This window comes from Cervus elaphus, chromosome 6, assembly GCF_910594005.1.
Source record: "Cervus elaphus chromosome 6, mCerEla1.1, whole genome shotgun sequence".
Lineage (NCBI taxonomy): Eukaryota > Metazoa > Chordata > Mammalia > Artiodactyla > Cervidae > Cervus > Cervus elaphus.
In genome coordinates, this window is record NC_057820.1 from 14599077 (window position 1) to 14625923 (window position 26847).

Here is a 26847-nt window from a genome sequence, read left to right on the forward strand (position 1 = left end):
TTGCTTCTTTCCTCCAGGGTAACTTACTGGTCTGACCTCTTACTTAGACTGTAGATTGCTAAGGAGATGCCTTTTTCTTTACTTCATATTCCTCACCAGGCCTTGCATATAGGATGCATAATAACATTTACTGAATTGGATTAAATAGAATTGATGTGCTGCGCTTAATTGCTCAGCCATGTCTGACTCTTAGCAACCCCATGGACTGCAGACTGCCAGGCTCTTCTGTCCGTGGGGATTCTCCAGGCAGAATATGGGAGTGGGTTGCCATGCCCTCCTCCAGAAATAGAATTGATAGTAATTCCTTAATAGTATTTTAGTAGAAAGGAAAAAAGACACTAAAAGAGTCTGTAAAAGACAGCTAAATTGATTAGAAGCATTTGATCTGAGAAATAAAACAGGGTGGGAATTCCCTGGTGCAATGGTTAGGACTCAGCACTTCTCACTGTTGCAGGTCAAGTCCTGCAAGCCTCATAGCTGTGGCCAAAACAAGCAAAAACAAACAAAAAAACCCACTAACCCAAAACAGTGTAGGACTAGGGACTGTCTTTTTGTTATCTTTCCTGTTGAACCATTTCAAACCAGACATATTCATTACTTTGAATTCATAGATTCAATACTTACTAAAGAAAAAAGATCCAGTTGGATAAGCTAACATCTAAATTCCTCCAGCTCTAAAATTCAGACTTCAGAGCCAGGAGTGAAGGCTTCCATACCAGAATTACAAGATAACTATTGGAAGTTCCTCCTTCATCACAACCTAGTCATCATTTCTGCACAGTCCTCCTCAGTAATCTTTAAAGTAACTGGGAACTTTCTTCACTGACCTGTGTAATTACTAAGTTTCATGGCCTTTTGTTTTGAATCCATTAGAACTACTTGAGAAATAGCTGGTATGAGAATACTCTCCTTTCTGTCTTACTGAAAGCAAGACATAAATCTCCCCAGTGAAAGGTACTGTACGATCATAAACTTGTATTTGGCAGCTACAAGAAAAAAATCGCAGAGACTTCAGAATTTTCAGGAAATCTATAATGGAATTCTACATTGTGGAATTGTCACTTTATCCCCCATAACAGTGTAGGGGCTGTTTAAATAAGAGGGAGAAATGAATGTGAATTATTTGTGAACTTCCATTATCTGTGATCTCCCTGCCTCTTAAATATAAAGGGTGACCATTAGCGACCCACGTGACAGAAGTGTCTTTCCAAGCACCATAGTGTCTCACAAAAAGCCCCAGTTCATCTACAGTTAAGGACTGAATTGAGGGGCTTCTCTGGTGGCTCAGTGGTAAAGAATCCGTCTGCCAATGCAGGAGACACGGGTTTGATCCCTGATCGGGGAACATCCCACATGTCTCAGAGCAACTAAGCCAGTGTGCCGCAACTATTGCAGCTGTGCTTTATTTATTTTTATTTATTTTTTTTTTGCAGCTGAGTTTTAGAGCCAGGAGCCGCAGCTACTGAAGCCCACTCACCCGAGAGCCCGTCCACAACAAGAGAAGCCGCACCGACGAGAAGCTCAAGCCCTGCCACTAGAGAAAAACCCACCCAGCAACGAAGACCCAGTGCAGCCAAGAACAAATAAATAAAAATTAATTTTTTTTAGAAAAAAAGAACTGAAGTGATAGAGAACTAACGAGAACCTAGTCTACGGCTCAGGGAATCCTGCTTCGTGCTCTGCGGTAACCTAAATGGGAAGGAAATCCAAAACAGAGGGGACATATGCACACCGAGAGCTGATTCACTTCGCTGTACGGTGGAAACCAACACAACATCGTAAAGCAAATGTTCTCCAAAAAAAATTAATTTTTAAAAAAAGAACTGATTTTCCTTAAAATACATATAAGGGACATTTATTAAGCTCTTCCTTCACACGAGACCAGAGTTGGGTCCTTTATTTCAATAAACAATATGTAAGATTTTTGTTTTACATCACCACTTATATATTGAATACTCACACACATCAGCTACTGAACAAGATTACATAGGTCATCTTTAGGCAAGGTGATCTTCTTCCCACTTTATTATTTATCGGGGGGGCAATGATGTTTTTAACCTGGATAAAGATACAATAACTAAAGCATAATATATGTTTTTTGCAAGTTCTAATAGATGGAGTGAAAAAAAAAAAAAAAAAAACTTATCCAAATCCTGTTCTTTCTTGTGGAAACAGTCTCCCCCGATATGATCAGAATTTTCCTGGGGCTTGATTATTGCTGCCCTTGAAAGGACAAAACTTCCTCCTCCTCCAGAAACCATGCAGAGCTCAAACTGAAATCTGATATAGCGTCCTTTTCTCAGCCTGCGAGAACAATTGGCCTTCTCCCGAGGTTCCTTTTATACAAGAAACTACATCCGCATCCGTTAACCAGGGTGGGGGAACCATCAAGTTTCAAGAAAGCCTCTGGACTGAGGACACTGCCAGTTAGCCTTGTAACTTTAAAAGGAATTGATCACATTTACCAAAACAAGTGGCAACTAACCCTCCAAGGTCGGCCCGCGAGACCATGAGAAAGTGAGGAAAAGATGAGTCTCGCAGCGCACCCTCAACTAGAAAGCTCCCCTCTCGGCTGGGTTTTTGTCCCTCCCAGATTTCTGAGCTGACGATCAATCGTTCCGCATTGCAGCCTGAGCCAATTGCCAAAGACCTAGCCAAGCCCAGCCCAACGGAAGGAACGGTTGTTTGTTTCTCTGCGATAAAGGAGCCTTTCCTTGTTCTCGCTTTTATACTCGCCAGTCTTTGATGGAACAATCTCCCAGAAGCAATTTAGAGTGACTGGTTAAAACGAAATATACCCAAAGCTCGCAGCAACAAAAAAATGATGAAATTCCTTCTGTCCGTCTTCCTGCTTCTGCCCTTTTTGCTCGTCTGCATCGTAGAGTCTCTCCTGAAGCTCTTTATTCCTAAGAAGAGAAAATCAGTCACCGGAGAGATCGTCCTGATTACCGGAGCTGGACACGGAATTGGCAGGCAGACTGCCTACGAATTTGCCAAACTTAAGTGCAAACTGGTCCTGTGGGATATAAATAAGGTAATAGTGCTTACTGCTTTTTACTTTCTAGTACCTTTCATCTGTGTTGCATTTTGCTGGCAACAGCCCCTTACAGCATCTCTGTTAAGTAAGTAGGAAAAAAATTACTAGTATTGCCATTTTATAGAAGGGGGAAAAACATGCATCATTTAATGTGTTGGTGTTCACACTAGTGGCTCAGATGGTAAAGCGTCTGCCTATAATGCAGGAGACCTGGGTTCAACCCCTAGATCAGGAAGATCCCCTGGAGAAGGAAACAGCAACCCACTCCAGTACTCTTGCTTGGAAAATCCCATGGACAGAGGAGCCTGGTAGGCTACAGTCCATGGGGTCCCAAAGAGTCAGGACACCACTGAGTGACTTCACTTTCACTTTTTTCACATGATAAGGAACCTAGAGAATGTAAGATTTCCAGTTATTGCTTATCACTAATTTGACATTATAAATTGTCTTCAGTTCAGTTCAGTTGCTCAGTCATGTCCAGCTCTTTGAACTGATTTCACTAATCCCTCTGGCTTCTATTTTTTGACTGTGAGCAGCATGTGGGATCTTCCCCAATCAGGGATGAAACCTGTGCCCTCTACATCGGGAGGGTGGAGTCTTAAATCTTATCCTGTAGGAAAAGTCATGGCTTTAGCTAGTGTGTTAAAAAAGAGGTTTGCACCTATTAAGAGAAAAATCTTGCAGCTACTGAGATAAGCACATTTAAAAGATACCCAACAGAAAGCAACATTACTTTGTCATAGTAATTTCCAAGAGAAATTTTTAAATCACCTTTTAGTTAAAAACAATGGGAAAAAAAAAAAAAACTTTCAAAGTAATTCCCAGAATAGGTGTACCCTGAGGAAGGGAGATGAACTTAGAACTCTTACCTTTTATTATTTGACCAGTGTTGGATGGACAAAGGGGCTTGGGGGAGCCACACGATGCCAAGAAACACCATCCCTTAAAGAACATCCAATGCTATAAACAAGAATTCAGGGGGCTGAGGTTGGCTGAGAGCTAACCTGGCTTCCCTGGTGACTCAGAGGGAAAGAATCCACCTGAAATGTAGTAGCCGCGGGAGATATGAGTTCAGTCCCTGAGTGGGGAATATCCCTTGGAGGAGGGCATGGCAACCCACCCCAATATTCTTGCCTAGAGAATTCCATGGACAGAGGAGCCTGGCAGGCTACAGTATTTAGGGTCGAAAAGAATCTAACACAACTGAAGCAACTTAATACACATGTACGAGAGCTGCCCAGTGAATGGGTGATTGAGATGCCATCAACAGATACCATTCACTGTCTGTTGCACAAATGTTAAGAACACAGTGGCAAACAAGAGATAGCGTCCCCTGCTCTCAATCTCGTAGGAAAATAAGCATAAATAATTACATGTCAGTGAAAGGTAGAAACTAGGCCCAGCCTCCTCTGGACGTGGTCACAGCAGTAAGTGGCAGGCAGAGTGGTGTGGTCAGATAACTCCGCACTTCATGGCTAACTTACTCAGCATCGTGGGTAGCTTCCTAGAACCTTAAGTTCCTTTACTGCAAAATCAATAAGATAAGCGTACTTTCCTTAGAGGGATGGGAAATAAATAACTCACCCAAAGCATGTAGTAGTATCTGCCATGTGGTAAACACACCAAGTGTTAGTTATTATTATTCCTTCACAAAATGAAGTTTAAGCTAAAGTTCAAAGGTGTATGAGTTTGGTTATGCGTCTAGATTCGTGACTCCCAGAGCCCAATGCTAGTTTGTACAAACTTTTTTCTGATCTGGAGTGAAGTACATTTGGTGGTGGTGGTGTAGTTGCTAAGTCTTGTCCGACTCTTTCGACCACGCAGACTGTAGCTTGCCGGGCTCCTCTGTCCATGGGATTCTACAGGCAAGAATACTGGAGTGGGTTGCCATTTCCTTCTCCATTACTCAACAAATACTTATTGAGCACCTACTATCTGCCAGAAACTTCTAATGCAGAACTGAGGATACTGCAATGAGGAAAACGTTATGAGCTAGGGACAATAAACAGTATATACTAAAATATGTAATTGTTGGATGTTTTTAAGTATAATTGAAAAATAAAACATGAAAGGGGATAGGGACTCTGCCTATACTGTGGGGATGGCAGAGGTGGGAGTGTTGATCTTGTACAGAAGGCCTCACCAAGATGGAGGCAGTTGAGTCAAAGTCAGAAGAGGCTGAGGGTACAGTGAGTCTCTGGCTTATCTCTGCAGAGAGGGATCCACAAAGGCAAAGCCTGGCGTAGAAGGGAGAGAAGTCAAAGAAAGCTCTGTGTTACTGTTGTTTGGGTGCAATAGTAGATATTAGCCACCAGCCACTTGTGGCTGTTTAGTGTTTGAAATGTGACTTGGCAGAATTAGAATGTGCTTGAGGTATGAATGGCTTCCCTGGTGGCTCAGATGGTAAAGAATCTGCCTGTAATACAGGAGACTAGGGTTTAATCCCTGGGTCGGGAAGATCCCCTGAAGAAGGAAATGGCAACCTGCTCCATTATTCTTGCCTGAAGAATTCCATGGACAGAGGAGCCTGGTGGGCTGCAATCTATGGGGTCGCAGAGTCAGACATGACTGAGCAATTAACACTTATGCTTGCTTATAGATATAAATACTCATGGGATTTCAAAGACTTTCTTATTAATTACTTTTACATGGATTGCATGTTGAAATGATTATATTTCCTAATAATAAATATTTCAAAACAATAATATTTGGGGCATAATAAGTTATATAAAGGGGATCCCCTGGTGGCTCAGATGGTAAAAGCGTCTGCCTGCATTGTGGGGGACCTGGGTTTGATCCCTGGGTCAGGAAGATCCCCTGGAGAAGGAAATGGCAACCCACTCCAGTACTCTTGCCTGGAAAATCCCATGGATGGAGGAGCCTGGTAGCCTACAGTTCATGGGGTGGCAAAGTTATATAAAATGTACTAAATTAAAAAAAATTTAATGTGCTACTAGAACAGTTAAAATTAAATATATGTGGCTCACAACATATTTCTGTGGGATGGCTCTGGCATAGAAACTGAAGGAACAGCAGCTTCAATTATGAAGGTTCCTGTAGGCTGTTTGTGCTTCAGCTTTTACTAAGGAAGCCAGTGGAGGGTTTGGAACCAGTTTCTATGAAGAGGTTCCTCTGGCTACTGGGTTGCAGGGAAAGCAGATAGGAGACTATTGTGATAATCCAGGTAAGAGATGGGCTTGCCTGGTGGCTCAGCTGGTAAAGAATCCACCTGCAATGTAGGAGACCTGGGTTCGAGCCCCTGGGTTGGGAAGATGCCCTGGAGAAGGGAACCACTACTCATTCCAGTATTTTGACCTGGAGAATTCCATGGACTACATAGTCCATGGGGTTGCAAAGAGTCGGACATGACTGAGCAACTTTCACTTCACTTCAGTAGATAACGTTGGCTTGTCAGACCCAGCTGGTAGTAGCAGAAGTGGTCAGAAAATTAAGGATAATATAGGGAGCATGTATTATGTGAAATTCATTTAATTTGAATAATTTATCTTTTACTTTGAGATGATGTTCTTCCTACTCTTCGGTGGATTATATATATAGATATAAATCTATTGTTCAGTTGCTCAGTCATGTCCAACTCTTTGCAACCCCATGGACTGCAGCACTCCAGGCCTCCCTATCCTTCACCATCTCCAGGGGCTTGCTCAAACTCATATCCATTGAGTCGAGGATGCCATCCAACCATCTCGTCCTCTGTCATCCCCTTCTATCTATATATATCTATTTATTTAATGAAATTACAGTGATAGTAAATATAAATAGCTGCTGTGTTAGTTTTTAACGTCCTTAATTGGCTAAATAAAAGTTTGGCAGTCCTAGTTCTGTATATTCACCCGTCTACTTTTCATGGAGCTTACAGATTGTAAAAAGTCTAAGAACCATTAAACCTGACTGGGGAAGGAGAATAGGTGGAAATTTCAACAGTCCAGGTGGCAGAACCTGAAGAGGTAAAACTCTGGACTGGTAGATCTGTGGAGAATGAGAAAGAATGTGAAGGAGAGCTTAAGATTGTTTTAGAACCCAATTGAAAGGGTAGGAAGGGGCCATATCAAATGCTTTTCACCTAGGGAACAAAGATTGTTCCCGGGGCAATTTCAAGGGTTAACTCAAGTGGCAAGGATAACAATCTCCAGCTCTCCAACAATCTCCAGCTCTCCAACAATATCCACCTCAGAATGTGAGGGACAGAGGTCTTCATATTCAGCATGAAGTCTACAAAAGAATTTGAATTTAGGGAGGGATTGAGGATGTCTTCTTTTTTTATTCTACTGAGGCTAACGCTATGAATGATTCGTTCTGTTTTATGCAGATAATCCCATATTTCTTTTTTTTCTTTTGACTGCGCTGCACAGCAAGTGGGATCTCAGTTCCCTGACCAGGGATCCAACCCGTGCTGCCTTAATTGGAAGGTGAAGAGTTTTAGCTAGACCACCAGGGAAGTCCCAATTCATTATTTCCTGACCATTCTCACCCCATGCTTGGTTAGGTAAGCTTGGAAAGATACATTTACAATAAGGAGTGAGCACATAGTATATATTAGACAGCGTATTAAAAAGCAGAGACATCACTTTGCCGACAAAGATCCTTATAGTCAAAACTATAGTTTTTCCAGTGGTCATATACAGATGTGAAAGTTGGACTGTAAAGAAGGTTGAGCACCAAAAAATTGATGCTTTCGAACTGTGGTCCTGGAGAAGACTGTTGAGAGTCCCTTGGACTGCAGTATTCTTGCCTGGAGAGCCCCATGGACAGAAGAGCCTGGCAGGCTACAATCCATGGGGTCACAAGTCAGACACGACTGAAGTGACTCAGCATGCACATGGAATACACACATACATAGAGTCACAGAGTATGACACAACTATGTAAAGCAACTATACTCCAGTAAAAATTAATTTTAAAAAAGTATGTGAAATTCATGAATACAAGCTCAGTATTTTAAGACTTTTGTCTTCTTTTGAAAGCTTGCCTTCAATTCAGTTCCAAATAAGAGAAATTCGTTGTAGTACAGAGAGTGAAGTGTGCCTATATCCCTGTCAAAAATGCATTAGTTAAATTCTTGTCCAGTCCTAGACCAGAGAATCTCAATACCCTTAGGTGTTTTCAGCTGTGTGTATAATCTGCTCATGTCGTTTATCTTGTTCTCCTTGCCCTTCTTGCTTTTTGCAGCATGGACTTGAGGAAACAGCCGCCGAATGCAAGAAACTGGGCGCAAAGGCTCATACGTTTGTGGTAGACTGCAGTAACCGAGAAGATATTTACAATTCTGCGAAGAAGGTAAAATTCTTTTAAATTTGGTTACAATCGTATTGTGCCAAAACTGGGGAGGATTTGGAGATGACCCAGCTATGATGTAGGCAAAGTAAACAGAAGTTCTGTGGTTCCTCCAAGGTTGTCCAGCTAGCCAGTGGCAGACCCTGAACCTGAAACTGAGGCTCCCAGACTGTAGTGTGTTCTGGAGTTTTCCGGGGAACTTGGTCAACTAATTAGCTTGTTAACTAATTACTGTAATGGTAGAAAGGTCGTTTGGACCTGGGAAAATTCTTTAAAATACACATGCCTGGACCTCACCTCTAGACACTCGATTCAATTAAACTCTCAGCCTGCTTTCATTATTAAGAAATGTGAAAGCCCTAGGGTGGGATATTATGTGATGATGAGGAGCTGAAGGATGAAGGTAAGGTCAAGAGTGTCATTGGCAATATAAAGCAGTAATTTATATTTTGTCCCTGATGTGTACGTGTGCTCGGTCATGTCTGACTGGACGACGCTCTGGACTATAGCCTGCCAGGCTCCTCTGTCCATGGGATTTCCCAGGAGAGAATACTGGAGTGGGTTGCCATTTCCTTTTCCAAGGGCTCTTTCTGACCCAGGGATCAAACCTGGATCTCCTGCATTGCAAGCAGATTCTTTTTTTTTTTTCTTTTTTTTGCAGGCAGATTCTTTACTGTCTAAGCCATGAGGGAAGTCATGAATTTTTATCTTGAGTCCTGTTACTTTGGAGGCATAATGGGCTTCATCAGTTCAACCACACAAAATATCCTCTTCCTCTCAGGAACTTAGGGGCATTGTTCTGAACAACAGTTTTTAAATTGTGCTGGAGATGAGGATACAAGTACACAGAGTGTTTGTCAAGGGCCAGACCACTCGGCTTGACCACCCAGTAATTTACATACAACCTGATGAAATTCATTTCTGACTGCTGAGCGTTTAGCAGTGACACACTCATGCCCTTCTGAGTCGGAGCCTTCACTCCGACTTCCTTTCTGTCTGAAGTGGTATGTCTTGGGTTCTGAGGTCAGAGAATCTGGGAGAGTTTCATCTCCGTGTGACCCTAGATATACACGTGACCTTGGGCAAGAAACAGCCCTTCTGTGTTTCATGTTTCTGACCTTTTTAAAATGAGTGTATAAGAGTTACTACTTCATAGAATGGTGAGAATTAAATGGGATAAATAATGCAATCATGTAAAATGCATAGCATAGTGAAAGGCTTTAATGGGCTACATACCACCTCTCCTTCAGTCCCCCAGCTGCTGGGGGGGCTACTGGTCCATGACCTGTTAGGAACCAGGTTGCATAGGAGGTGAGCAGTGGTTGAGCAAGTGAAGCTTCATCTGTATTTACAGCTACTCCCCATTGCTTGCATGACCACCTGGACTCCGCCTCCTATCAGATCAGCAGTGGCATTAGATTCTCATTCTCATTAGATTCTCCCACTGTGAATTGTTGTTTATCTGTCACTGGTTAGGTTTTTGTTAGCCAGATGCCTCTTGGGTTCTAATCATTAGAGAGCAAAGTCAAGAGACTGAATTGCAGAAGAAAATTTCTACCAATTAGACTTACAGGCGGGACCGTTTTGAAATTAAGGACTTAAAAAAAATTTTTTTTTCCCACTTGATACACAGGTTACAAAACTACTTTTTTTTCACGTCTAATAGAAAGAGTTATATTTCATTAACAGTTATTGCTTGCAGACCTATTCCCAGACCTCTAAATGTTGCAAATATTTTAATTTTATTTTTGAAGGTGAAGGCAGAAGTTGGAGATGTTAGTATTTTAGTAAATAATGCTGGTGTAGTCTACACATCAGATTTGTTCGCTACACAGGACCCTCAGATTGAAAAGACTTTTGAAGTTAATATCCTTGCACATTTCTGGGTAAGTATGATTTCTTTTACCAAAAACATTCCCTTTTGTGTAACCCAAGGATTAACTTTAAAGTGAAGCTTTCAGCAGACATAAGGTTGAATCAAATCAATTTTCTCCAGATACTGAGAATAACATTATACAAAGAAATCATTTTACATCCTGTGACCAAATCCTATCAATCATTCTTCTCTTCCCTCAACAAATATGAATAATTTGAATTAATAATAAGAATAAACTTTAGGTATTATATATGTTTTAATTCTAAGCTAGATTTTTACATTTCTGCGACTCCTGCTTTCTTTTGGTCTCCATTTGCATGAAAAAAAATTTTTTTTCCAGCCCTTCACTTTTAGTCTGTATGTGTCCCTTGTTTTGAGGTGGGTCTCTTGCAGACAGCATATATAGGGGTCTTGTTTTTGTATCCATTCAGCCAGTCTTTGTCTTTTGGTTGGGGCATTCAACCCATTCACATTTAAGGTAATTATTGATAGGTATGGTCCCGTTGCCATTTACTTTGTTCTTTTGGGTTCACGTTTATACAACCTTTCTGTGTTTCCTGTCTAGAGAAGATCCTTTAGCATTTGTTGAAGAGCTGGTTTGCTGGTGCTGAATTCTCTCAGCTTTTGCTTGTCTGTAAAGCTTTTGAATTCTCCTTCATATCTGAATGAGATCCTTGCTGGTATTACTTTAAGTATGTCCTGCCATTCCCTTCTGGCCTGAAGGGTTTCTATTGATAGATCAGCTGTTATCCTTATGGGAATCCCTTTGTGTGTTATTTGTTGTTTCTCCCTTGCTGCTTTTAACATTTGTTCTTTGTGTTTGATCTTTGTTAATTTGATTAATATGTGTCTTGGGGTGTTTCGCCTTGGGTTTATCCTGTTTGGGACTCTCTGGGTTTCTTGGACCTGTGTAACTATTTCCTTCCCCATTTTAGGGAAGTTTTCAGCTATTATCTCCTTGAGTATTTTCTCATGGCCTTTCTTTTTGTCTTCTTCTCCTGGGACTCCTATGATTCGAATGTTGGGGCGTTTCACATTGTCCCAGAGGTCCCTGAGGTTGTCCTCATTTCTTTTGATTCTTTTTTCTTTTTTCCTCTCTGCTTCATTTATTTCCACCATTTTATCTTCTGCCTCACTTATCCTATCTTCTGTCTTCATTAGTCTACTGTTGGTTCCCTCCAGAGTGTTTTTGATTTCATTTATTGCATTATTCATTTTTAATTGACTCTTTTTTATTTCTTCTAGGTCCTTATTAAACATTTCTTGCATCTTCTCAGTCTTTGTCTCCAGGCTATTTATCTGTAACTCCATTTTGTTTTCAAGATTTTGGATCATTTTTATTATCATTATTCTAAATTCTTTTTCAGGTAGATTCCCTATCTCCTCCTCTTTTGTTTGACTTGGTCGGCATTTTTCATGTTCCTTTACCTGTTGGGTATTTCTCTGCCTTTTCATCTTGTTTAGATTGCTGTGTCTGGAGTGGGCTTTCTGTATTCTGGTGGTCTGTGGTTCCTTTTTATTGTGGAGGTTTCACCCAGTGGGTGGGGTTGGACAGTTGGTTTGCCAAGGTTTCCTGGTTAGGGAAGCTTGCGTCGGTGTTCTGGTGCGTGGAACTGGATTTCTTCTCTCTGGAGGGCAATGGAGTGTCCAGTAGTGAGTTTTGAGATGGGTCTATGTGTTAGGTATGACTTTGGGCAGCCTGTATGTTGACACTCAGGGCTATGTTCCTGCGTTGCTGGAGAATTTGCGTGGTATGTCTTGCTCTGGAACTTATTGGCTCTTGGGTGGTGGTTAGTTTCAGTGTAGGTATGGAGGCTTTTGGATGGTCTCTTATTAATGTTCCGTGTAGTCAGGAGTCTTCTGGTGTTCTCAGGTTTTGGGCTTAAGTCTCCTGCCTCTGGGTTTCAGTTTTATTCTTCCAGTAGTCTCAAGACTTCTCCAACTATACAGCACTGATAATAAAACTTCTAGGTTAATGGTGAAAAGATTCTCCACAGTGAGGGACACCCAGAGAGGTTCACAGAGTTACATGAAGAAGAGGAGAGTGAGGAGGGAGATAGAGATGAGCAGGAGGAGAAAAGGGGGGACTCAAGAGGAGAGAGACAGATCTACGCAGTTGTCTGTTCCCAGAGTGTTCTCCATAGCCCAGACACCCACAGAGATTCACAGAACTGGATTGGGAAGAGAAGGGGGAGGGAGGAAATAGAGGTGTTCTGAGGTAGAAAACGGGGAGTCAAAAGTGGGAGAGAGTAATCAACACACTCCTGAGTAAAAATGGGAACTGAATATTGGATTCTTAAATGTCCAAAATGGATATCAAATACTCCTTTTGAAGATGATGGGCTGCTTTTCTTGGCGCCTGATGTCTTCTGCTAGCGGTCAGAAGTTGTTTTGTGAAGTTTGCTCAGCGTTCAAATGTTCTTTCAATGAATTTGTAGGGGAGAAAGTGGTCTCCCCGTCCTATTCCTCCACCGTCTTGGCTCCTCCCCCAGATTTTTACATTTCTGTGTGATCTGTTTAGAGATGAGGGAGGGATTAGAGATTATCTGAGTCATTTTCTGTGATTCTATAAAAGGTGAACCCAGTTTACCTGTTTACTTTCAGAGTCTCACAAGACTCAGGCCTTATATTATTTCCTGGTTCCAAAACTGCAAACTTTATTAGAAACTTTACCATTCAAGATCTTAAATGGTGAGAGAGAGAGAGAGTATGAGAGAGAGAATCTAAATGTTAGTCAAATAGCCATTACATAAAAGAGCCCCTTAAAGATTTCTTGGATGTGAGTTTGGGATGAGTAATCTCAGAATATAAATTGGTATAATCACTGTAGAAAATAGTATGTAACTGCCTTAAGAAACAAAAAAGAGAGCTACCATATGACCCAGCCATCCCACTCCCAGGGACACTTGCAGAAAAAATGAAAACTCTAATTTGGAAAGGTACATACACCCCAGTGTTCATAGAAACATCATTTACAATAGCCAAGACATGGAAACAACCAAAGTGCCCATCAACATATAATTGAGACTTAGAAGGTGTAGTAAATATGTATACAATGGAAATGTACTCAGCCATAGAAAGAATGAAATATTTCCATTTGCAACAACATGGATGGACCTAGAGAATATATTTAGTGAAGTAGATCAGGTGGAGAGAGACAAATATATGATACCCTTTACATATGGAAAATGAAAAATGATACAAATTAATCTATATACAAAATGGAAACAGATGCACAGACACAGAAGAACTTATGGTTACCAAAGGGGAGAGGGAAGGGAAAGGGACAAATTAGGAGTCTGGGATTAACAAACTGCTAGGCATAAAACAGATAAGCAAAAAGGATCTACTGTATAGCACAGGGAATTATATGTAATACCTCATAATAACCCATAATGGAAAATAATATGAATATATATATGTATATATAAGACTGAATCACTTTGCTGTGTGCACCTGAAACTAACACAGTATTGTAAATCAACTTTACTTCAGTTTAAAAGAAGGGATATTGGGGTTGGTGGAAATGCAGTATTGTTTCATTTTATTAGCTCCAAGTTATTGACATCCACTTTTTATATTTTTATGCCTTAAAAGTTTGTCTTTCTGCCACTCTGAAAATGTATTTTTTTTCTGAATCTCCAGCATAGAGTAGGTGCTCAATAAATATTTATTGTATAAAATCATTCAGTGACTGTTGCAAGGTGTTTGTCACTTCAGTATTTTGATGACATAACCAAACTCTTTTATAACAATTTCACCTTAAATGTAAAATGTTCAATAATTCCAGATATTATACTTCTTCAATATATGAGATGAGAGAAGATGTCAGTGATGGAAGGTGGAGGAACTGGAGACATAAGAAATTAACAATTTAATTGAGATGGATTCTCAAAGCTTTCAGTGTTCATTGTTTCACTGAGCTTTTCTAATCTGGGCATCCTAGCTGCATTGTGTTGCCACATTTGTTTTTTTTCTTTTATGAAAATTAATCTAGGTTTTTTTCATTGATGAAATGTTATGAACAATGTTAACAAAATACACCTTCATTTTGAAATATTCCCACTGGGTTTGCAAATCAGAAATAATTTTTTTTCTCTTAATAAAAACATTTCTAGACTACAAAGGCATTTCTTCCCGAGATGATGAAGAATAATCATGGCCATATTGTCACCGTGGCTTCAGCAGCTGGGCACACTGGGGTCCCCTTCTTACTGGCTTACTGGTATGTAAGCATGTGTTTTTTTCATTGGTTCCTGTGCTTAACTTGCGTGTGATTTCTTGAGTGTAATGACTATTGTTAACAATGATAGGCTTTCCTGGTGTCTCAGATAAAGAATCTGCCTGCAGTGCAGGAGACCTGATTTCAATCTCTGGGTCGGGAAGATCCCTTGGAGAAGGGAATGGTAACCCACTCTAGTATTCTTGCCTGGAGAATTCCATGGACAGAGGAGCCTGGCAGTCTTCAGTCCATTGGGGTCACAAAAGAGTTAGACACAACTGAGCAAGTAACACACAGACTTCCAGTGTTGCTGAAATAAGCAGGAGTTGCAGAAAGTCTCTTGCACAACAGCCTTATCAATCATTAATCCTCTCCTAGGCTGATGATTTGAGAGGTGGCTACAGGGAAATTATGCAGTAGGAAGCCAAGCGCTTCAAGCATTTTGCAACCCTTTTAGCAGCAAGGAATTAAAACGAGGGCAGGATTTTTGCAAGATGAGAAAAGTTAATATTAATCATTTTAATAAAGTAATTTTGTGGAAACTAACCACTATAAAGAGAATATAATCTGGGATTCCAAATTAAAAACATCCAGACAATGAAATTGTTGTAAAAGTGAATTTTAATAGTTCTTCTAAAAACCCATGCTATTATAATAAGTAAGAAGTTACTATAACAAGTAGGGCACAGTAATGGTGTGCTCCACCATGTGGAGAATTAATCAGTGAGGTCATGGTAGCCATGGTCATCTACTGGTTGCAGGCACCCTGTTAGTTGTCAGCTGTTTCTGTATGTTAGCAAATTATCACCCTTTAATGTTGAATTATGACTATGCAAGTAAATAGATACTGCTCAAATTTGTTTTCGACCGAACAAATGTGCTCTTTTGGAATTAAGTATCTAAATTTTAGAAGTAACACAGATGTAGTTGTAAATGTAGCCATCGATTTGTGTATAAATATGGGATTTCCCTGATAGCTCAGTTGGCAAAGAATCCACCTGCAATGCAGGTAACCCTGGTTCAATTCCTGGGTTGGGAAGATCCGATGGAGAAGGGCTAGGCTACCCCACTGCAGTATTCTTGGGCTCCCCTGTGGCTCAGCTGGTAAAGAATCCACCCGCAATGCGGGAGACCTGGGTTCGATCCCTGAGTTGGGAAGAACCCCTGGAGAAGGGAAAGGCTACCCACTCCCTGGAGAATTTCAGGGACTGTGTAGTCCGTGGGGTCACAAAGAGTCAGACACAACTGAACGACTTTCAATTCACTTTACTTGATGTTGGTCCTTTAATGGACCGGAAGCTGGTGGTTCCGAGAGTAAGAGAGAGAAAGAGGCTGCTGTCCCCTGGTTTCCACGGAAAGCCAATAGAGCCCTGTTCTCAGGGCTCGCGCTGCTGCACGTGGGCACCGGGCGCCCTCTCGGGTGGGTGAAGGCGCAGTGTGCCCGGGCAAGAAAGTGAGCTCAGCAGGCCTCCGTGCTCCAGGGAATTAGCCAGAAACAGAGAGAGAGAGAGAGAAAGAAAGACAAGGGGACCCAAGTTCTGATGGAGCAAAGGTGTTTTAATCAACATGGCGTGGGCATATATACTGTGGTTATTCTCAGCAAAGACAAAGATTAAAATTCCAGACTTACAAAACATAAGATGTTCCCTATCAAAGAGAGAGTTGCAAACAATCACCTTTTACCATATGGCTCGTAAAAAGGAAGAGAGTACTTATCACCGTAATGAGAAATGCCAGGATACCTCAGCCCCGGGAAAGGTGTGCCTCTCCTCTTAATTCCTGAATATTCAGGAATCAATAAGGGCCAGAGGGTTCCTGACAGATCCAAAACAGCACACAGGAAGCCTCTTGTTAAATGCTTCCTGATAACTTCAGGCTCTGGTGGATAACTTATTTTCTTATGACATATAAACATATGAGCCTAGCAGAAGAATCTGCTGCTTTCAGGTTCTGAAAGCAAGAGAATGCTTATCTTTCATCAAGAGAGTGCTATACACACAAAAATCGAATTAGCGTTTAGGGGCTAATTACTTCAAAAGAGACAGTGTGCAGTCTAGGCACAATAGGTCTGTCCTGTGACTGCTTTAGCAGTATTTCATCTTTTTTTAAAAAACTCAAGTCAAGGTTATATTTATTTCTAAAACTATTAGAAAATAAATATATACCAAGAGAGAAAGAAAGAAAATGTAGATGAACAAAAAGAACAAAATAAAAATCACTTCTCTTGCCATTACCTAAGAACAACCAACCAGTCTGTGGATGTGGTTAGACTAACTTTGCAAATTTGTTTGTTCTTTTTGTTCATCTGTAAACTCTAGCTGATATATTTTGTCAATTCAAATAGCCAATTTATAAGCATGAAAGTTACCAGTATGGGAAGACATGCCAAAATTGAGCACTAATCATTAGCTTGTAATGAAATGTTATCCAAAAGAATAATTTGGAATAAGAAAATATTAATTGAGGTTATTATTCAATTTAGTGGGCTTTCCTGCTAGCTCAGATGATAAAGAATCTGCCTGCAGTGCAGGAGACCTGGGTTCAATCCCTGGGTCAGGAAGATCCATTGGAGAAGGGAATAGCTACCCACTCCAGTATTCTTGCATGGAGAATTCCATGGACAGAGGAGCCTGGTGGGCTATAGTCCATGGGGTCGAAGAGTCAGACACAATTGAGCAAATAATGCTTTCACACACACAAAGTGCAGTAAAAAATCCACTCACATTAGCTTTGAGAGAGAGATATATATATCTAAAAACAAATTCACTCTGACGTTCAAAAATATAAAATTCCTTCAACACGCTCAAGATCATTAACTATGAGTTTTAATATATTTCTGCACTTTTGGTTCGCTTCAGAAAAATCAGAAAAAAACAGTTTAGTAGAAGAAAAAACAAGATTATTTATTGGTAATCTCACCACACAGAAATAACCATGATGAGCATTTCTTATCATTTTTTAGGACATTTTTAATGTAGAAATACAGTCATACCTTGAAAAAGATATGCATATATAATTTTTTTTTATTTAAAGTGAACATTTTGCATGTTAAATATATATATGCAACATCATTTTCAGTTTTTGTTGGGTAATTTATTTTTCCAGATTCTTTCAGTTGCAAGGAACACAAAACTTAAACTGCCTCAGACCAAAAGAGAAGTCTTAGGCAGGCTCTCTGTTGCCAAGATGGCTACCAGCCGTTCTGGAATAATATCTTCTCAACTCCCAAGTCTAGCAGCAGTGGGGAAAAGCCATACCTCCCAGTGTCCGAGTTCTGGAGTTCACTCTTAACTAGACAAACTTGGATCCAACTCTTGTACTGGGGTGTAAGCCAGCAAAACCAAAGCCTTCTTAGCAAAATGAGGGAACATGAATGCTGACAGAGGCAAAAACAGCCTCTGTCCACTACAGACATTTTCAGCTCTTTCCAACTATTTGCCTTCATGAACTGGATACCCCAGGGACTATCCTTGACTATAAATCTTTAGAAACATGATTGATTATTTCCTTGGGATAAGAAATTACTGGCTCTAAGACTATGCATAGATAGATAGTTAGAATTTTTTTTTTTTTATTTGGCTGTTATCTCATGGCATGTGGATCTTTGTTCCCCAGCAGGGGATCAAACCTGCACCCCATGCAGTGGAAGCACAGAGTCTTAACCACTGGACTACCAGAGAAGTCTCAAGCATGGCATATTTTTTTAATGAATTTTATACCTTTTGCCAAATTGTCTTCCAGAAAATGCTGCCAATTAACCTGTACTTTGGAAAACTGCCTATAACCTATACTTTGGAAATTCTGTTGAAAGTTCCCTCACTTTTTTTTTCCTTTTCCCTCACTTTTTTTTTTCCCACTTTTTTTTCTTAAAGCTGAGGCATATGACTTAAAAAGATTGCCAGTCCAATTCTATAAAATGAAAGTATTTTGTACGTTGAAAACAACTCAAACAAATAAAAACTTTCCTGCTATCCTTACTGTTACTCCTAGGCACAACTTTTATCTTTTTTTATTTTGTATTTATATTAATTATCCCTGAAAAGATAAAACATTTCATATACATATATCTATTGGTACTTGGGGGCTTCCCAGATGGCACTAGTGATAAAGAACCTGCCTACCAGTGCAGGAGATTTAAGAGATGCATTTGATCCCTGGGAAGATCCCTTGGAGCAGGGCATGACAATCCACTTCAGTATTCTTGCCTGGAGAATCCCCTGGACAGAGTAGCCTGGCAGGCCACAGTCCATAAGGTCACACAGAGTTGGACAGTCGACTGAAGTGACTTAGCACTCATACACATTGGTATTTTTATTTTGTAAATTTTCTGCAAATGCCCTTAGGCATTTATCCATTAGAATATTGTCTTATTCATTTGACTTCCTCAGTGGCTTAGTGGTAAAGAACCCACCTGCCAATGCAGGAGATGTGGGTCGATCCCTGAGTTAGGGATCTCCCCCTGAAGGAAATGTCAACCCAATCCATATTCTTGCCTGGAAAATCCCATGGACAGAGGAGCCTGGCAGGCTACAGTCCATGGGATCATAAAATGGGTCAGACCTGACTGAGATGTTCATTCATTTATAAAAATTGTCATTTATTCACCTAATTCTTACGTCACCCTAATCCTTGTCCTATAAGTTTCAAATGCTTTACCCGTTTGTCATTTACCTCTTAACTTGGTTGTTGTTTTTGTTTAGTCACTGAGTCAATTTCCCAGGCAAGAATACTGGAGTGTGTTGTCATTTCCTTCTCCAGGGGGTCTTCCCCACCCAGGGATCAAACCCGAGTCTCTTACATCTCCTGCATTGGCAGGCAGATTCGTTACCACCTGGGAAACCCTTAACTTGGTTAGGAACTAATATAAGTTTCAACTATATCATATTAGAGGTCTGATTTGCCACCCAAATATAAAGCCTAATTCCACAATTTCGTTTTGTCTTTGGTCAAGTTCTATAATTCCACCTCTACCTAAGTTTCTTTTTTGGGAAATGGAGATCATAATAGTATCGGTTTCACAGAATTGTTGTAAGGAATTAAATCAAATAATGTATCTGAATAACTTAGGTCAGTGTCTGTCATATAGTAATCAATTTTAGATATAATTATTTTGTTTCTGTTGTGTACGGAAGATTTACATTTTATGTAATTGAATCTAGCAATCTTTCTTTTTAAGAGTTCAGTAAATGTCTAAACTTCAGGAAAAAAGGATAATAGAGAACTTTCCACAGCTTTCTGTTTTCCAAAGCACAGGTTAATTAGCAAGAATTTACTTTGTATAATTGCTAATCTGTACAGGCTTAGAGAAAAGCAATCTATCTAGTAATTAATGGTACTGAACTATACACTTAAACATAATAAAAATTGTAAATTTTATATAAAAATATTTTGTATAATTTTAAAAATTGATAAAGTAATATTCTAAAACCCATTGAATTGTATTTCTAAGTGAGTGAATTATATGGTATGTGACTTTATATTTTTCAGTAATGCTACTTTCTCTAAAAGCCTAGTTGGAAAAGTAATGTCCAGTTAAAATATGGTTAATTTCCCTTCTCTTTCCAAATGAAGGCACTATGATGATAAGAATTGCTTTACATTTGATTTATTCACTTGAAAAATATTTACTGAGCACCTATTTTAGGCCAAGCACTGTGCCAGGCCTTGGGGCCTGGGATTCATTGGAGACCAAAACAGTCATAGAGATTATTATAGTGAAGATATGGGGTCAGACGTTAAAAAAAATTCATCCAAATGAATATTTAATTACAAATTCAAGATGTGCTTCATGGAAAACTGAAGATTACTGTATACTGGGGAAATAATTTAGACTAGGGTTTTAGAAATGCATCTTTAAGGAAGTCAAGCTAAGACTTAAAGGAAGAACAGGACTTACCCAGGAGATTTTCCCAATAAATTCCATGACATGTTGTAGTAAATAATGAACAGCCTATAGTGACACTACATTTTTTAGGGAAACAGCAACAACAAAAATGAACACCCTACCAATTTTCTTAACAAGACATTTAAACATACTCAGTTCTCTGATAATTGCTGAGATACAGACAATGCTTCTTAGACTTTGTTGTTATTTGTTGTTTTAGTTGCTAGTGGTGTCTGACTCTTTTGCAACCCCATGGACTATAGCCCACCAGGCTCCTCTGTCCATGGAATTTTCCAGGCAGGAATACTGGAGTGGGTTGCCATTTCCTTCTCCAGGGGATCTTCCCAACCCAGGGATCGAACCCACGTCTCTTGCATTGGCAGGCGAGTTCTTCAGTGCTGGGCCACCTGGGAAGCCCTCTGAGACTTTACTGTACCTGTCAGTTTGCCCGAGGGTCATCTAGAATGCAGATTCTAATTCAGCAGGTCCTGGCCAGGCCTGAGATTCAGATGTGGCCCACGCTCTCTAGCAGAGCACCACACTTACCTAAGGGAAACAGACGTCTGGGTTAAGTAGATGTAGCCGCTTTGTTGAATTATTTTATGAACTCTGGTTATTTTCAGTTCAAGCAAGTTTGCTGCTGTTGGATTTCATAAAGCTCTGACTGAAGAATTGAGTGCCTTAGAAAGAACTGGAATCAAAACAACATGTCTCTGCCCTAATTTTGTAAACACTGGCTTCATCAAAAACCCAAGTACCAGGTAAGTTGAGGCAAAAAATGGAGACAGAAGGATTGGTGGTTGCTATGAATATCAACCATTCTATAGGTTTTCCTAAGTATTTTCATCCTTAAAACATCTCATATTTGAGGCCCTTAGCACATCTCAGTTTCAGCTTCTTTAGACTGTGGGAATATATAGAGAGAGACAATGTGTATAAACAGATATGAATGACACAGTGAAGTTGCTTAGCTTCCCTTTTTTCTTCCCTTAGGTGGTGGTTCTCAGACTCCAGTACATATACCTTTCTCTAGGAGTACTGGGAACCATGCAGGGGTCCCACCCCCAGAGTTGTGCATTTCTTCATTTTGGTCAGGATAGAGTAATGGTAGGGAAGGGAGCCTGAAACTCTGTATATTTAACAAGCATCATAATTAGTTCTTTTTTAATTTTTTAAAAAATATTTATGCATTTGTTTGGCTGTGCTAGATCTTATTTGCGGCACATGGGATCTTCCTCCTTTGTTGCATCATGCCAACTCTTAGCTGCAGGATCTAGTTCCCTGATCCCAGGCCCCCTGCATTGGGAATTCAGAGTCTTAGCCACTGGATCTCTAGGAAAGTCCCACGTCATACGTAATTCTGATAGAGGTGACCAGTACCACAGTGTAAAAAGAAAAAAAAAAAGCTTTCCTTTGGTAATCTAGAGATCATCCTTCAAATAAATTCAGTTCAGTTGCTCACTCATGTCCGACCCTTTGGGACCCCATGGACCACAGCACATCAGGCCTCCCTGTCCATCACCAACTCACAGAGTTTACTCAAACTCATGTCCATTGAGTCGGTGATGCCATCCAACCATCTCATCCTCTCTCGTCCCCTTCTCCTTCCTCCTTCAATCTTTCCCAGCATCAGGGTCTTTCCCAATGAGTCAGGTATTCACATCAGGTGGCCAAAGTATTGGAAATTCAGCTTCAACATCAGTCCTTCCATTGAATACCCAGGGTTGATCTCCTTTAGGATGGACTGGTTGGATCTCCTTGTAGTCTAAGGGACTCTCAAAAGACTTCTCCAACACCACAGTTCAAAAGCATCAATTCTTCAGTGCTCAGCTTTCTTTATAGTCCAACTCTCACATCCATACGTGACTACAGGAAAAACCATAGCCTTGACTAGACAGACCTTTGTTGACAAAGTAATGTCACTGCTTTTTAATATGCTGTCTAGGTTGGTCATAACTTTTCTTCTGAGGAGTAAGCGTGTTTTAATTTCATGGCTGCGGTCACCATCTGCAGTCATTTTCAAGCCCCCCAAAATAAAGTCTGCCGCTGTTTCCACCTTTCCCCATCTATTTGCCATGAAGTGATGGGACCAGATGCCATGATCTTAGTTTTCTGAATGTTGAGCTTTAAGCCAACTTTTTCACTCTCCTCTTTCACTTTCATCAAGAGGCTCTTTAGTTCTTTTTCACTTTCTGCTGTAGGGGTGGTGTCATCTGTATATCTGAGGTTGATATTTCTCCCAGCAATCTGGATTCCAGCTTGTGCATCATCCAGCCCAGCATTTCTCATGATGTACTCTGCATATAAGTTAAATAAGCAGGGTGTCAATGTACAGCCTTGATGTACTCCTTTTCCTATTTGGAACCAGTCTGTTGTTCCATGTCCAGTTTTAACTGTTGCTTCCTGACCTGCAAACAGGTTTCTCAAGGGGCAGGTCAGGTGGTCTGGTATTCCCATCTCTTTCAGAATTTTCCACAGTTTGTTGTGATCCACACAGTCAAAGGCTTTGGCATAGTCAATAAAGCAGAAATAGATGTTTTTTTTGAACTCTCTTGCTTTTTCGATGATCCAACAGATGTTGGCAATTTGATCTCTGGTTCCTCTGCCTTTTCTAAAACCAGCTTGAACACCTGGAAGTTCATGGTTCACGTATTGCTGAAGCCTGGCTTGGAGAATTTTGAGAGTTACTTTAGTAGTGTGTGAGAAGAGTTCAATTGTGCGGTAGTTTGAGCATTCTTTGGCATTGTCTTTCTTTGGCATTGGAATGAAAACTGACCTTTTCCAGTCCTGTGGCCACTGCTGAGTTTTCCAAATTTGGTGACATATTGAGTGCAGCACTTTCACAGCATCATCTTTCAGGATTTGAAAGAGCTCAACTGGAATTCCATCACCTCCAGTAGCTTTGTTCATAGTGATGCTTCCTAAGGCCCACTTGACTTCACATTCCAGGATGTCTGGCTCTAGGTGAGTGATCACACCTTCGTGATTATCTGGGTCATGAAGATCTTTTTTGTACAGTTCTTCTGTGTATTCTTGCCACCTCTTCTTGATATCTTCTGCTTCTGTTAGGTCCATACCACTTCTGTCCTTTATCGAACCCATCTTTGCATGAAATGTTCCCTTGGTATCTAAGTTTCTTAAAGAGCTATCTAGTCTTTCCTATTCTATTGTTTTCCTCTGTTTCTTTTGCAATGATCCCTGAGGAAGGCTTTCTTATCTCTCCTTGCTATTCTTTGGAACTCTGCATTCAAATGAGTATATCTTTCCTTTTCTCCTTTGCTTTTTGCTTCTCTTCTTTTCACAGCTATTTGTAAGGCCTCCTCGGACAGCCATTTTGCTTTTTTGCATTTCTTTTTCTTGGGGATGGTCTTGATCCCTGTCTCCTGTACAGTGTCACAAACCTCCGTCCATAGTTCATCAGGCACTCTGTCTATCAGATCTAGTCCCTTAAATCTATTTCTCACTTCCACTGTATAATTGTAAGGGATTTGATTTAGATCATACCTGAATGGTCTAGTGGTTTTCCCTACTTTCTTCAATTTAAGTCTGAATTTGGCAATAAGGAGTTCATGATCTGAGGTACAGTCAGCTCCTGGTCTTTTGCTGACTGTATAGAGCTTCTCCATCTTTGGCTGCAAAGAATATAATCAATCTGATTTAGGTGTTGGCCATCTGGTGACGTCTGTGTGTAGAGTCTTCTCTTGTGTTGTTGGAAGAGGGTGTTTGCTATGACCAGTGCGTTCTCTTGGCAAAACTCTACTAGCCTTTGCCCTGCTTCATTCTGTACTCCAAGGCCAAATTTGCCTGTTACTCCAGGTGTTTCTTTTTTTTTTCTTCTCCCCGGGTGTTTCTTGACTTCCTACTTTTTCATTCCAGTCCCCTATAAAGAAAAGGACATCTTTTTTGGGTGTTAGTTCTAAAAGGTCTTGAAGGCTCCCCTGGTAGCTCAGACCGTAAAGTATCTGCCTGCAATGTGGGAGACCCGGGTTCTATTCCTGGGTCAGGAAGATTCCCTGGAGAAGGAAATGGCAACCCATTCCAGTATTCTTGCCTGGACAATTCCATGAATGGATGAGCCTGGTGGGTTCCAGTCCATGGGGTTGCAAAGAGTCGGACAGAACTGAGCGACTCCACTTTCTAAAAGGTCTTGTAGGTCTTCAGAGAACTGTTCAGCTTCAGCTTGTTCAACATTACTGGTTGGGGCATATACTTGAATTACTGTGATATTGAATGGTTTGCCTTGAAAAGGAACAGAGATCATTCTGTCGTTTTTGAGATTGCATCCAAGTTTTGCATTTCGGACTCTTTTGTTGACCATGATGGCAACTCAATTTCTTCCAAGGGACTCTTGCCCACAGTAGTAGATATAATGGTCATCTGAGTTAAATTCACCCATTCCAGTCCATTTCAGTTTGCTGATTCCTAAAATGTCGACGTTCACGCTTGCCATCTCCTGTTTGACCACTTTCAGTTTGCCTTGATTCATGGACCTAACATTCCAGGCTCCTATGCAATATTGCTCTTTACAGCATCGAACCTTGCTTCTATCACCATCACATCCATAACTGGGTGTTGTTTTTGCTTTGGCTCCGTCTCTTCATTCTTTCTGGAGTTATTTCTCCACTGATCTCCAGTAGCATATTGGGCACCTACTGACCTGGGGATTTCATCTTTCAGTGTCCTATCTTTTTGCCTTTTCATACTGCTCGTGGGGTTCTCAAGGCAAGAATACTGAAGTGGTTTGCCATTCCCTTCTCCAGTGGACCACATTTTGTCAGACCTCTCCACCATGACCCGTCGTCTCGGGTGGCCCTATGGTCAATGTGATTAGATTGGTTAGTTTTCTGTGATTGTGGTTTCAGTGTTTCTGCCCTCTGATGCCCTCTCTCAGCGCCTACTGTCTTACTGGGGTTTCTCTTACCTTGGACGTGGGGTATCTCTTCATGGCTGCTTCTTACCTTGGACATGGGGTATCTCCTCACGGCTGCCCCTCCTGACCTTGGATGTGGGGTATCCCCTTTTGGCCGCTCCAGTGCTGCACAAAATTAGTAACAGATCAGAATCTTTTCTTGGTTAGAAAATAAAATTACAAAGGATTGGCACTGAGGTTAATTTTTAATGTTTCCTGTCTTTGAGAATAGCTTTAATATTTTTGTAAACATGATGGGTACCTTAAAAAAAATTCCAAGATACAGAAAAATACAAATAAATTTTTTTTCCATTTCATTTAAACCCTCTATCCAGTGGAGACTATTTTTAACATTTTGAAGAATAGTCTTTTGGACATCTCTTTGAAAATGAAAGTGATGGTAACTCAGTCATGTCTGACTCTGTGATCCCCTGGACTGTAGCCCACCGGGCTTCTTTGTCCATGGGATTCTCCATGCAAGAATACTGGAGTGGGTTGCCATTTCCTTCTCTAGGGGGTCTTTCTGACACAGGGATTGAACCCAGGTCTTCTGCATTGCAGGCAGATTCTTTACCATCTGAGCCACCAGGGAAGCCCAGACATCTCTTTTTGTACAGATTAAATGTCTAAATTTCATATAACTGGCATATATTACACATGAGATTCTAGAAGCAGTAAGTAAACTGCTTGTTCCCTCAGCATTATGATTATAGATGACAAGTTATTAGTGTTGTTTAGCCACTAATTCGTGTCCAACTCTTTGCGACCCCATGAACTGTAGCCTGCCAGGCTCCTTTGTCTTTGGGATTCTCCAAGCAAGAATGCTGGAGCAGGTTGCCTTTTCCTTCTCCAGGGGATCTCTCAGACCCAGGGATCAAATCCTCATCTCCTGCTTGGCAGGTGGATTCTTTACCACTGAGCCTCCCACGAAGCCCATAGGCAGCAATACTGTATTTAAAAAATTCAAAGTTGCTTAGAAGTTAGATTTAAAATGTTCCCATCACAGAACAGAAATAAATATGTAATGAGATAGAAGTGTTACCTAATGCTAAGGTGGCAGTCATGTGGCAATATATAAATATATAAAATCAACCAGTTGTACACAAATTTATATAATAGGTAAATTATATCTCAAAAGGAATTAATTTTTAAAAGTTCACTGAAACTGAAATGTATTCTCAAAGGAAGAGGAGAGTGTTTTCCCCAAGATAAAATTTGCCAATATTTAGATGATAAAATAATATATTTGAGTCAAGCTTATCACTTAGACTGTCTTTCAGCAGTTAAAAATAGACATTTTATAAAGAGCCTGAGGAAAGCTGACATTCATGATGGCAAGGGTGCCCTCTGCTGGCAAAACTCTGCTAGTACAATTAAAAAACAATTGGGGACACTTGCTGTAGAGGGTGGTGAGGGGAAGTCGACCTGACTCTAGCCTGATCAAGAATATAACCTGACTAAGGAAGGGTCTGGAGCTTGTCCTGACACAGGAACCCCTTTGAAGATAAGCTGATGTTAGAATGCCAAAGGTGAAGTTGGGTTTAATGTAGAAACTGAGTTCCAATTCAGTTCAGTTCAGTTCAGTCGCTCAGTCATGTCTGACTCTTTGCGATACATGGACTGCAGCA

At 40.5% G+C, this 26847-nt stretch overlaps 1 protein-coding gene across 1 annotated transcript in view; it reads left to right on the forward strand.

Moving 5' to 3' along the window:
* The first annotated feature begins 2626 nt into the window (after positions 1-2626).
* HSD17B11 (hydroxysteroid 17-beta dehydrogenase 11) overlaps positions 2627-26847 on the forward strand; it is a 34361-nt gene continuing 10140 nt past the window's right edge. The window contains exons 1-5 of the mRNA XM_043906234.1: positions 2627-3034; positions 8224-8331; positions 10083-10214; positions 14323-14429; positions 20934-21071. Of these exons, the coding sequence (XP_043762169.1) occupies positions 2822-3034; positions 8224-8331; positions 10083-10214; positions 14323-14429; positions 20934-21071 (698 nt within the window). The 5' untranslated portion in view covers positions 2627-2821. The remainder of the gene's footprint in view (positions 3035-8223; positions 8332-10082; positions 10215-14322; positions 14430-20933; positions 21072-26847) is intronic.